Source organism: Stegostoma tigrinum, chromosome 38, assembly GCF_030684315.1.
Source record: "Stegostoma tigrinum isolate sSteTig4 chromosome 38, sSteTig4.hap1, whole genome shotgun sequence".
In the NCBI taxonomy this organism is placed as follows: Eukaryota; Metazoa; Chordata; class Chondrichthyes; order Orectolobiformes; family Stegostomatidae; genus Stegostoma; species Stegostoma tigrinum.
The window spans coordinates 2270500-2282775 of NC_081391.1; the positions used below are offsets into that span (position 1 = coordinate 2270500).

Sequence of the window (12276 nt, forward strand, 5' to 3'; positions counted from 1 at the left end):
GGGTTTGACACTGGGGTGAATGTGGGGGGATTGACCCTGGAGGCGAATGTGGGGGTTTGACACTAGGGGGTGAATGTGGGGGGAATGACCCTGGAGGTGAATGTGGGGGTTTGACACTAGGGTGTGAATGTGGGGGGAGTGACCCTGGAGGTGAATGTGGGGAATTGACCCTGGAGGCGAATGTGGGGGTTTAACACTAGGGGGTGAATGTGGGGGGAATGACCCTGGAGGTGAATATGGGGGTTTGACACTAGGGTGTGAATGTGGGGGCAGTGACCCTGGAGGTGAATGTTGGGGGAGTGACCCTGGAGGTGAATATGGGGGTTTGACACTAGGGTGTGAATGTGGGGGGAATGACCCTGGAGGTGAATATGGGGGTTTGACACTAGGGTGTGAATGTGGGGGGAGTGACCCTGGAGGTGAATGTGGGGAATTGACCCTGGAGGCGAATGTGGGGGTTTGACACTAGGGAGTGAATGTGGGGGGAATGACCCTGGAGGTGAATATGGGGGTTTGACACTAGGGTGTGAATGTGGGGGGAGTGACCCTGGAGGTGAATGTGGGGGGATTGACACTGGGCGTGAATGTTGGGGGAGTGACCCTGGAGGTGAATATGGGGGTTTGACACTAGGGTGAATGTTGGGGGAGTGACCCTGGAGGTGAATATGGGGGTTTGACACTAGGGGGTGAATGTGGGGGGAGTGACCCTGGAGATGAATGTGGGGGGATTGACACTGGGGGTGAATGAGGGGGGAGTGACCCTGCAGGTGAATGTGGGGGGATTGACACTGGGGGTGAATGTGGGGGGAGTGACCCTGGAGGTGAATGTGGGGGGATTGACACTGGGGGTGAATGTGGGGGGAGTGACCCTGGAGGTGAATGTGGGGGGATTGACACTCGGGTGAATGTGGGGGGATTGACCATGAAGGTGAATGTGGAGGGATTGACACTGGGGGTGAATGTGGGGGGAGTGACCCTGGAGGTGAATGTGGGGGGATTGACACTAGGGTGAATGTTGGGTGAGTGACCCTGGAGGTGAATATGGGGGTTTGACACTAGGGGGTGAATGTGGGGGGAGTGAACCTGGAGGTGAATGTGGGAGGGATTGACACTGGGGGTGAATGAGGGGGGAGTGACCCTGGAGGTGAATGTGGGGGGATTGACACTGGGGGTGAATGTGGGGGGGAGTGACCCTGGAGGTGAATATTGGGGTTTGACACTAGGGTGAATGTGGGGGGATTGACACTAGGGGGTGAATGTGGGGGGAGTGACCCTGGAGGTGAATGTGGGGGTTTGACACTGGAGGTGAATGTTGGGGCAGTGACCCTGGAGGTGAATTCGGGGGTTTGACACTAGGGGGTGAATGTGGGGGGAGTGACCGTGGAGGTGAATGTGGTGGGATTGACACTGGGGGTGAATGTGGGAGGAGTGACCCTGGAGGTGAATGTGGGGGGATTGACACTAGGGGGTGAATGTGGTGGGAGTGACCCTGGAGGTGAATGTAGTGGGATTGACACTGGGGGTGAATGTTGGGGGAGTGACCCTGGAGGTGAATGTGGGGGGATTGACACTAGGGGGTGAACGTGGGGGGAGTGACCCTGGAGGTGAATGTGGGGGTATTGACACTGGGGGTGAATGTGGGGGGAGTGACCCTGGAGGTGAATGTGGGGGGATTGACACTGGGGGTGAATGTGGGGGGAGTGACCCTGGAGGTGAATGTGGGGTGATTGACACTGGGGGTGAATGTGGGGGCAGTGACCCTGGAGGTGAATGTTGGGGGAGTGACCCTGGAGGTGAATATGGGGGTTTGACACTAGGGGGTGAATGTGGGGGGAATGACCCTGGAGGTGAATATGGGGGTTTGACACTAGGGTGTGAATGTGGGTGGAGTGACCCTGGAGGTGAATGTGGGGAATTGACCCTGGAGGCGAATGTGGGGGTTTGACACTAGGGGGTGAATGTGGGGGGAATGACCCTGGAGGTGAATATGGGGGTTTGACACTAGGGTGTGAATGTGGGGGGAGTGACCCTGGAGGTGAATGTGGGGGGATTGACACTGGGCGTGAATGTTGGGGGAGTGACCCTGGAGGTGAATATGGGGGTTTGACACTAGGGGGTGAATGTTGGGGCAGTGACCCTGGAGGTGAATGTGGGGGGATTGACACTAGGGTGAATGTTGGGGGAGTGACCCTGGAGGTGAATGTGGTGGGATTGACACTGGGGGTGAATGTGGGGGGGAGTGACCCTGGAGGTGAATATTGGGGTTTGACACTAGGGTGAATGTGGGGGGATTGACACTAGGGGGTGAATGTCGGGGGAGTGACCCTGGAGGTGAATGTGGGGGGATTGACACTAGGGGGTGAATGTTGGGGGAGTGACCCTGGAGGTGAATATGGGGGTTTGACACTAGGGGGTGAATGTGGGGGGAGTGACCCTGGAGGTGAATGTGGGGGGGATTGACACTGGGGGTGAATGAGGGGGGAGTGACCCTGGAGGTGAATGTGGGGGGATTGACACTGGGGGTGAATGTGGGGGGGAGTGACCCTGGAGGTGAATATGGGGGTTTGACACTAGGGTGAATGTGGGGGGATTGACACTAGGGGGTGAATGTGGGGGGAGTGACCCTGGAGGTGAATGTGGGGGTTTGACACTGGGGGGTGAATGTTGGGGCAGTGACCCTGGAGGCGAATGTGGGGGTTTGACACTAGGGGGTGAATGTGGGGGGAATGACCCTGGAGGTGAATATGGGGGTTTGACACTAGGGTGTGAATGTGGGGGGAGTGACCCTGGAGGTGAATGTGGGGGGATTGACACTGGGCGTGAATGTTGGGGGAGTGACCCTGGAGGTGAATATGGGGGTTTGACACTAGGGTGAATGTTGGGGGAGTGACCCTGGAGGTGAATATGGGGGTTTGACACTAGGGGGTGAATGTGGGGGGAGTGACCCTGGAGATGAATGTGGGGGGATTGACACTGGGGGTGAATGAGGGGGGAGTGACCCTGCAGGTGAATGTGGGGGGATTGACACTGGGGGTGAATGTGGGGGGAGTGACCCTGGAGGTGAATGTGGGGGGATTGACACTGGGGGTGAATGTGGGGGGAGTGACCCTGGAGGTGAATGTGGGGGGATTGACACTCGGGTGAATGTGGGGGGATAGACCATGAAGGTGAATGTGGAGGGATTGACACTGGGGGTGAATGTGGGGGGAGTGACCCTGGAGGTGAATGTGGGGGGATTGACACTAGGGTGAATGTTGGGTGAGTGACCCTGGAGGTGAATATGGGGGTTTGACACTAGGGGGTGAATGTGGGGGGAGTGAACCTGGAGGTGAATGTGGGAGGGATTGACACTGGGGGTGAATGAGGGGGGAGTGACCCTGGAGGTGAATGTGGGGGGATTGACACTGGGGGTGAATGTGGGGGGGAGTGACCCTGGAGGTGAATATTGGGGTTTGACACTAGGGTGAATGTGGGGGGATTGACACTAGGGGGTGAATGTGGGGGGAGTGACCCTGGAGGTGAATGTGGGGGTTTGACACTGGAGGTGAATGTTGGGGCAGTGACCCTGGAGGTGAATTCGGGGGTTTGACACTAGGGGGTGAATGTGGGGGGAGTGACCGTGGAGGTGAATGTGGTGGGATTGACACTGGGGGTGAATGTGGGAGGAGTGACCCTGGAGGTGAATGTGGGGGGATTGACACTAGGGGGTGAATGTGGTGGGAGTGACCCTGGAGGTGAATGTAGTGGGATTGACACTGGGGGTGAATGTTGGGGGAGTGACCCTGGAGGTGAATGTGGGGGGATTGACACTAGGGGGTGAACGTGGGGGGAGTGACCCTGGAGGTGAATGTGGGGGTATTGACACTGGGGGTGAATGTGGGGGGAGTGACCCTGGAGGTGAATGTGGGGGGATTGACACTGGGGGTGAATGTGGGGGGAGTGACCCTGGAGGTGAATGTGGGGTGATTGACACTGGGGGTGAATGTGGGGGCAGTGACCCTGGAGGTGAATGTTGGGGGAGTGACCCTGGAGGTGAATATGGGGGTTTGACACTAGGGGGTGAATGTGGGGGGAATGACCCTGGAGGTGAATATGGGGGTTTGACACTAGGGTGTGAATGTGGGTGGAGTGACCCTGGAGGTGAATGTGGGGAATTGACCCTGGAAGCGAATGTGGGGGTTTGACACTAGGGGGTGAATGTGGGGGGAATGACCCTGGAGGTGAATATGGGGGTTTGACACTAGGGTGTGAATGTGGGGGGAGTGACCCTGGAGGTGAATGTGGGGGGATTGACACTGGGCGTGAATGTTGGGGGAGTGACCCTGGAGGTGAATATGGGGGTTTGACACTAGGGGGTGAATGTTGGGGCAGTGACCCTGGAGGTGAATGTGGGGGGATTGACACTAGGGTGAATGTTGGGGGAGTGACCCTGGAGGTGAATGTGGGGGGATTGACACTGGGGGTGAATGTGGGGGGGAGTGACCCTGGAGGTGAATATGGGGGTTTGACACTAGGGGGTGAATGTTGGGGCAGTGACCCTGGAGGTGAATGTGGGGGGATTGACACTAGGGTGAATGTTGGGGGAGTGACCCTGGAGGTGAATATGGGGGTTTGACACTAGGGGGTGAATGTTGGGGCAGTGACCCTGGAGGTGAATGTGGGGGGATTGACACTAGGGTGAATGTTGGGGGAGTGACCCTGGAGGTGAATGTGGGGGGATTGACACTGGGGGTGAATGTGGGGGGAGTGACCCTGGAGGTGAATATTGGGGTTTGACACTAGGGTGAATGTGGGGGGATTGACACTAGGGGGTGAATGTCGGGGGAGTGACCCTGGAGGTGAATGTGGGGGGATTGACACTAGGGGGTGAATGTTGGGGGAGTGACCCTGGAGGTGAATATGGGGGTTTGACACTAGGGGGTGAATGTGGGGGGAGTGACCCTGGAGGTGAATGTGGGGGGATTGACACTGGGGGTGAATGTGGGGGGGAGTGACCCTGGAGGTGAATATGGGGGTTTGACACTAGGGTGAATGTGGGGGGATTGACACTAGGGGGTGAATGTGGGGGGAGTGACCCTGGAGGTGAATGTGGGGGTTTGACACTGGGGGTGAATGTTGGGGCAGTGACCCTGGAGGTGAATTCGGGGGTTTGACACTAGGGGGTGAATGTGGGGGGAGTGACCGTGGAGGTGAATGTGGTGGGATTGACACTGGGGGTGAATGTTGGGGGAGTGACCCTGGAGGTGAATGTGGGGGGATTGACACTAGGGGGTGAACGTGGGGGGAGTAACCCTGGAGGTGAATGTGGGGGTATTGACACTGGGGGTGAATGTGGGGGGAGTGACCCTGGAGGTGAATGTGGGGGGATTGACACTGGGGGTGAATGTGGGGGGAGTGACCCTGGAGGTGAATGTGGGGGGATTGACACTGGGGGTGAATGTTGGGGGAGTGACCCTGGAGGTGAATATGGGGGATTGACACTGGGGGTGAATGAGGGAAGAGGGGTTGACCCTGGGAGTGAACAGGGGGAGGGAGTAACCCAGGGGGTGAACCTGGGGTGGAGCTCCAGATGTGACATCTTGACTCAAAGTGATGTGGGATTGGCTGTTTGGGAACCAGGTTTGGAGAGTGATTAATACCAGGAGGCAGTTAGAGAGTAAAGCGAGTCTAATTTGGTAAGCAGTGGGTAAGATTGAGTGGTTGGTTCTTTAATCATTGCCTGTAGTTGGTAGGAAGTGGGAAAAGGCTGGGACAGCTTTAGCGACAAGGGAGTCGATTGTCAAGGGGCAGTGAACAAGACTCTCGCATGGCAGAAGATGGGTCTTGACCTGAAACGTCAGCTTTCCTGCTCCTCTGATGCTGCTTGGCCTGCTGTGTTCATCCAGCTCTACACCTTGTTATCTCAGATTCTCCAGCATCTGCAGTTCCTACTATCTCTCTCGCGTGGGGTGTTGCCTCGATGGTGCCTGGGAAGGGGATGTTTCAGAGTGGTTCTTGAAGGAGGGAGTATTAATAGACAGCAGTTGTGGTCCTAACAACATATATTGAAAAAAGGAAATGAGGTCCTGAGGCAGAAATTTAGAGTTAGGTGGTAGATTAAAGAGGAGGACGGCTAAAGTTGTAATGTCCAGATTTGTTCCAAAGCCAAGTGTGACTGAGTGTAGGAATTAAGAGGTGGGTCCCAATGAACATGTGGCTGAAGGGATTGTGCTGGAGGGTGGACTTTTGGTTTATGGATCACTGAGACCGTTTCTAGACTAAGTGGGACCTGCAACCTGTTCAGGTTGCACCTGAACTAGAATGGGTCCAATATCCTAGGTAACAAAGTGTGGAGCTGGATGAACCCAGCAGGCCAGGCAGCATCTTAGAAGCACAAAAGCTGACGTTTCAGGCCCAGACCCTTCCCATTATCTCTGGGTCCAATATCCTGACTGGGAGGTTTTCTCCTGCCGTACAGAACGTTTTAAACTGATTTGACAGGGGGTTGGGGCACAGATTAGATGTAAAGTCAAGAGCAACGTCCAATCAGATGTCGAAGGAATTCTAGGACAGTCAGCAGGCAGAGGAGGCATGATCAGGATCAGGCGAATGGGAGGACTAGTAGGATAAATTGTACCTATTTTAATGCAAGGAGCCTGACTGGTAAGGCAGATGAACTTCGAGCTTTGATCAGCGTGTGGGAACATGAGACTGTTGCAATCACTGAGACATAGTTGAAGGAAGGGCAGGACTGGTAGCTCCACATTCCAGTGAGATAGAAGTTTCAGGCACGATGGGAGGGGCTGGTGTGGAGGGGTGTGAGAGAGGTGGGGTCATTGTGTTAAAGAAAACTATTACTGAGGGAGGATGGCACAGAAGGCTCTTCAAACCAGACCATCTGGATAGAGTTTAGAAATTTAAAAAAGGAGGATTTTTTTGGGGGATTACACTACAGGAGTCAGAGGGAGATAGAGGAGCAGATATGGAAGCAAATCACAGAGAGGTGTGAGAGGAATAGGGGTACGGTTGTAGGGGATTTCAACTTTGCTAACATTAAGTGAGGTTGCCTTGGTGTGAAAGGGCCAGACAGGGTGGATTTTTAAAGTACATTGGGAGAGCGTTTTGTTTCGGTGTGTCGGTAATTTGACTAGAGATGGGGCAGGGCTAGACTTATTTCTAGGGAATGAAGCTGGCTCAGTGTTTGAAGAGAAAGTGATAAGGATCGTGCAGAAATTAAGTGTCAAAATTGGGGAAAAATCGATTTCAATATAGAATCATCGACTCATACAGCACAGAAACAAACCCCTTGATTTGATTCATCCACACTGACAGGGCATCCCATTCTGATCCATTCCCATTCGCCAGCATTTAGCCCATATCCCTCTGAACCCTTCCTATTCATATATCCACCCAGATTCCTTTCTAATGTTGTAACTGTACCAGCCTCCTCCACTTCCTCTGGCAGCTCATTCCATATACACACCACCCTCTGCGTGGAAAAGCTGCCCCTTAGGTCTGTTTTAAATCATTCTCCTCTCGCCCCTCTAGTTTTGAACTCCCTTACCCTGAGGAAAAGATCTTGGCTATTCACCCTCACCATGTCCCTCACGACTTTATAAACCTCTACATGAGAATCCTGCAATCTCCAATGTTCCAGGGATAATAGCCTCATCCTATTCAGTCTCTCCCATTAGCTTAAACCCTCCACATTAGACAGGATCTGGATAACATAGGCTGGATGCAGCAACTTTCTGGTAAGTCTACATTTGGAAAGGAGCCTTTTAAAAGTAGTGTAACGAGAATACAGGACCCGTGTGATCCTCTGAGAGTGAAGGGTTGGGGTGGCAACTCCAGGGAACGCTGAATATTGAGGATATTAAGAGTTTGGTAAAGAAAAAGGAGGAAACATATGTCAGATACAGAGCATTAAAAACAGAGGAGGCCCTTCAAGAGAATAGAGAGTGTAGGAGCTTACTTAGTGAAGAAATGAGAGGACAAAAAGGGGCCACAATATATCTTTGGGTCATAGCAATCCCCCCCATGGTCTTTTATATGTATGTTAAGAGTGAGAGGATTACCAGGGAAGAAATGGGACCTATGATAGACTGAAGGGGCAAAGTGTGTCTGGAGCCAGTGGATGTGGGTGTGATATTAAATGAAAATCTCTCGTCTGCCTTCACAAGGTGAAAGACATTGTTGCTGAGCTGGTACTCTGAGGTTCTAGAGCATGTTAAGATTAATAAAGAGGAGATGTTAGATGTATTAGCGGGTATACAGGTGTATAAAATCGCCCGGCCCTGACAAGATATATCCCAGGCTACGATGGGAGGGAAGGGAGGAGATTACTGGGTCTCTGGGGGAGATATTTAATATTTCGCTGGTCACAGGTAAAGTACTGGATGACGGGAGGGTAGCGAACATATGGTTTCTTTGTCCAAGAAGGGCAGCAGGGATAGGCCGGATTAGTCTGCTATCATTGGCAGGGAAATTATTGGGAGAAGTTCTGAGGGACAGGATTAATCAACACTTGGAAAGGCAGAGATTGATGAGGGATAGATAGTCAGCACTGATTTGTTAGAGAGTGATCCTTTCTGACTAATTTAATTACGCTTTTTGAAAAGTGACTAAATATATTAATGAGGATAGGACAGTTGATGTGTTTACATGGACTTCAGTAAGGCCTTTGACAAGGTTCCACATGGAAGACTATCCAAAAGGTAAGGGCCCATGGAGTCCAGGGCAAGTTGGCAAGAAGGATCCAAAATTAGCTTTCAAATATGTGATGGTGGAGTGATCAGGGATAATGGGAACTGCTGATGCAGGAGAATCCGAGATAACAAAGTGTGGAGCTGGATGAACACAGCAGGCCAAGCAGCATCTCAGGAGCAGGAAAGCTGATGTTTCGGGATGAAGGGTCTAGGCCCGAAACGTCAGCTTTCCTGCTCCTCTGATGCTGCCTGGCCTGCTGTGTAAATCCAGCTCTACACCTTCATATCTATGATGGTAGAGTGATGTTTTCATGACAGGAAGCCTGTGACCAGCAGTGTACCACAGGAATCAGTGCTGGGACCCTTGCTGCTTGTTACAGACAATAACAACCTGCATGCGAATGTAGAAAGTATCATTAGTCAGTTGGAAATTGACAAGAAAATTGGTGATGCTGTTAATAGTGAGGAGGATGGTCTCAGGCTACAGTCTGATGTTGCTCAGCTGGTAAATTGGGCAGGGCAATGGCAGATGGAATTTAATCCTGCAAAGTATGAAGTGATGCATTTTGGGAGGTCTAATAAAGGAAGGATTTATACAATGAATGGTAGGTCCCTGGGGAATACTGAAGAACAACAGGACCTTGGTGTGCAAATCCATAGATCCATGAAGGTGTCAGCGCAGGTAGACAGGGTGGTAAAGAAGGAAAACAGATGCTTGGCTTCGTTAGTTGGAACGTAGAATATAGGAGCGAGAAAGCCTCGATGCAACTTCATAAAACATTGGCTAGGCCACAGATGGAATTCTGTGTACAGTTCTGGCTGTCACACTATTAGAAGGATGTGATTGCACTGGACAGAGTGCAGAGGAGATTCAGCGTGAATTTTTCTGGGATGGAAAGTCTTAGTTGTGAGGAGGGACTGGACAGGCTGTTTTTGTTTTCCTTGAAGCAGACTAGATGGAGGGATAGACAGGGTGGATTGTGAGAATCTCTTTCCCACAGCAGCCATGTTTAAGACCAAAGAGCGCAAGCTTAAGGTGAGGAGTAAGTGGTTTAGAGGTGATCTGAGAAAGAATTTCTTTCCACCCAGAGAGTGTCAGATATGTGGGAGACACTGCCTGAGATAATGGTGGAGACAGGTGCTCTCACGACATTTAGAAGCTTCTAGATAATTGAAATGGTGGGTACAGTCAGCTATTGACCAAGTGAGAGTGAATGGAATGAGTGCAGTTTGGTATTGAACAAAAAAAAACAGAAGAACTGCAGATACTGGAAATCAGAAGCAAAACAGAAATTGTGGGAAAACCCAGAACTTCAGGGAGTCCTGAAGAAGGGTCACTGGCCCCAAGACGTTAATTCAGATTTTTCCCTTCACAGACACTGCTAGACCACACAGTTTTCCCAGCAATTTCTGATCTTGTTAGTGTAGTTTGTTGTTTGTTTGTTAGCAGAAACATGGTGGGCCAGAGGGCTGGCTTCTGCGCTTCTAGGCCTCTAATAGACCAACATTAACTCTTTCAGAACCACAAAACATGACAGTCACATTCCAAAAATATATTATGGAAGTGAGTATTGCCATTTCTGACATAGTCTGACCAATGTGAAGACTTACGAGCAAAAACCTCAGGCTTATTCTCCAGCTTTTGGGGGAAATCTTGACTTCTAAAATCAGCTGTAATTTGTACAGTTTTTGTTTGACTGTGACCTGGGTTGGAGGTTGCTGGCAGGATCACATGACTGGCCATCAGGAGGGGACATTACACAACCATTATCCACAAAAAGGAAGCTGATGCAGTGACAGAGTTCCTCTTCCCATTTCTTGGCAAACGGAGCAGAGTGAGGCAGAATGCTGCTTTCTGTGAGGATCCTGGTCTGTCTGTTTCTGTATACTCAGAAAGGTAGGCTCTCACTTTTGATGGGACGATGTGGCATTGAGGATGGTAACTGGGCTCTCTTCCAGCCTGGGAGCTGAGAGGTGGCAGCCAGGCCCAGCCCCTGAGAAAAACCTGATATGCTGAGCCCAAATTTCAACCAGCTCCTGAAGGTGGGCAGGACGAGGTGGGGGCGGGGGGGGGCGCGGTGACAGTCTGTGTGTGGGGTGTGGTTCATGGTCTTCATTTATTGATCTTTATTCATCTGTGGGATGTGGGCATCACTGACAGGGCCAGCATTTAATGCCCATCCCTGATAACCATTGAACTGAGTGACATTCTGGGCATTTCAGAGGGCAATGAAGAGTTAGCCATACTGCTTTGGGGCTGGAGTCATACGTCGGCCAGAACAGGTAAGGATAACAGATAAAAGGACTTTAGCCAAGGCACAGTGGCTCAGTGGTTAGCGCTGCCGCCTCACAGTGCCATGGGACCCAGGTTCAATTCCATCCTCGGGCAACTGTCTGTGTGGAGTTTGCATATTCTCCCCACGTCTGTGTGGGTTTTCCCCAAAAACTCCGGTTTCCACCCACAATTCGAAGATGTGCAGGTTAGGTGGACTGGCCAGGCTAAATTGCCTGTAGTGGTCAGGGATGTGTCGACTAGGTGGATGAGCCATGGGAAACGCAGGGTTTCAGGGAATGGGTCTGGGTGGGATTCTCTGAGAGTCGGTGTGGACATGTTGGGCTGAAGGGCTTGCTTCCACACTGTAGGGATTCTTCAGTGAGCCAGATGGGCCTCGAGAGCAATCAATGATGGTTGTCATGGTCACCATCATAGAGACCAGTTTTCAATTCCAGATTGATTCATCGAGTTTAATTTCCGCTGTCTGCTGACTCATCCCTAACTGCTGCAAGGCTTCCAGTGGACGTCAGGCACTCCCTCTGCACTGAGGCTCCAGCAAAGACCTCAATGAGGAAGGCAAGCAGCAAGATGGGGCCCTTACAACCTCCTGCCCCAGGTCCCTGTTGCGAAGCGGGAGGATGCCCATGTAAAGAGCACCTCCTACCCCACGCCCCCCCCCTGCCCACCAACTCTGGGCATGGAGGTAAAACAGACACCAACGGTGTGCCCAGGCAATGGAGGGAGGAGTCAAACAGATGGTGTTCAGCAGCAACTCCCTGGTTAGGAAACAGGAATGTCATGGGGCATAGGCTCCTGATGGAGGTCACAGCTCAGCTCTTTTTTTAAAAGAATTTGGGGCCAAGTGGGACTTGACCCAATGCCTCCTGCCTTCAAAGCAGGGACACTACCACTGCGCTAAAACAGCTCCCAGGCATTGGCTCTGTTATGGACCAGACCAAACCCCTCCAAAATATAGTCAGAAAATGGTCTAGATCCCAAAACTTTCTTATTTTAAAAAGGTACATGTGAAGTGTTGCGCTCTGGATGCAATTCTATTGGTCAAACTGCTCGATATAAACCAAAACAGACTTTATTCATGCACTAGCACTAAAATGCAACAAAAGAAAGAAGAAATTGGAAAATTAACTCTATTAGAAAACTTAACAGGTTGGTAGATTATTTAACAACTAAGTAGTACCTCTTCCAAATGTCGTAACATCCCATAAATATATCCTTGACAAAAGCGAATTCAATAAAACAGATTGTCTCATGTACAACTTTAGCAGCAGGAAAAGAACCCCAGCTTTTAGCTGT

The 12276-nt window shown here is 51.5% G+C and overlaps 1 protein-coding gene across 2 annotated transcripts in view; it reads left to right on the forward strand.

Moving 5' to 3' along the window:
- The first annotated feature begins 10506 nt into the window (after positions 1–10506).
- LOC125447234 (uncharacterized) overlaps positions 10507–12276 on the forward strand; it is a 32452-nt gene continuing 30682 nt past the window's right edge. For both annotated transcript variants that reach the window (XM_059640579.1, XM_048521488.2), the window contains exon 1: positions 10507–10584. In XM_059640579.1, the coding sequence (XP_059496562.1) occupies positions 10533–10584 (52 nt within the window). In that variant the 5' untranslated portion in view covers positions 10507–10532. The remainder of the gene's footprint in view (positions 10585–12276) is intronic.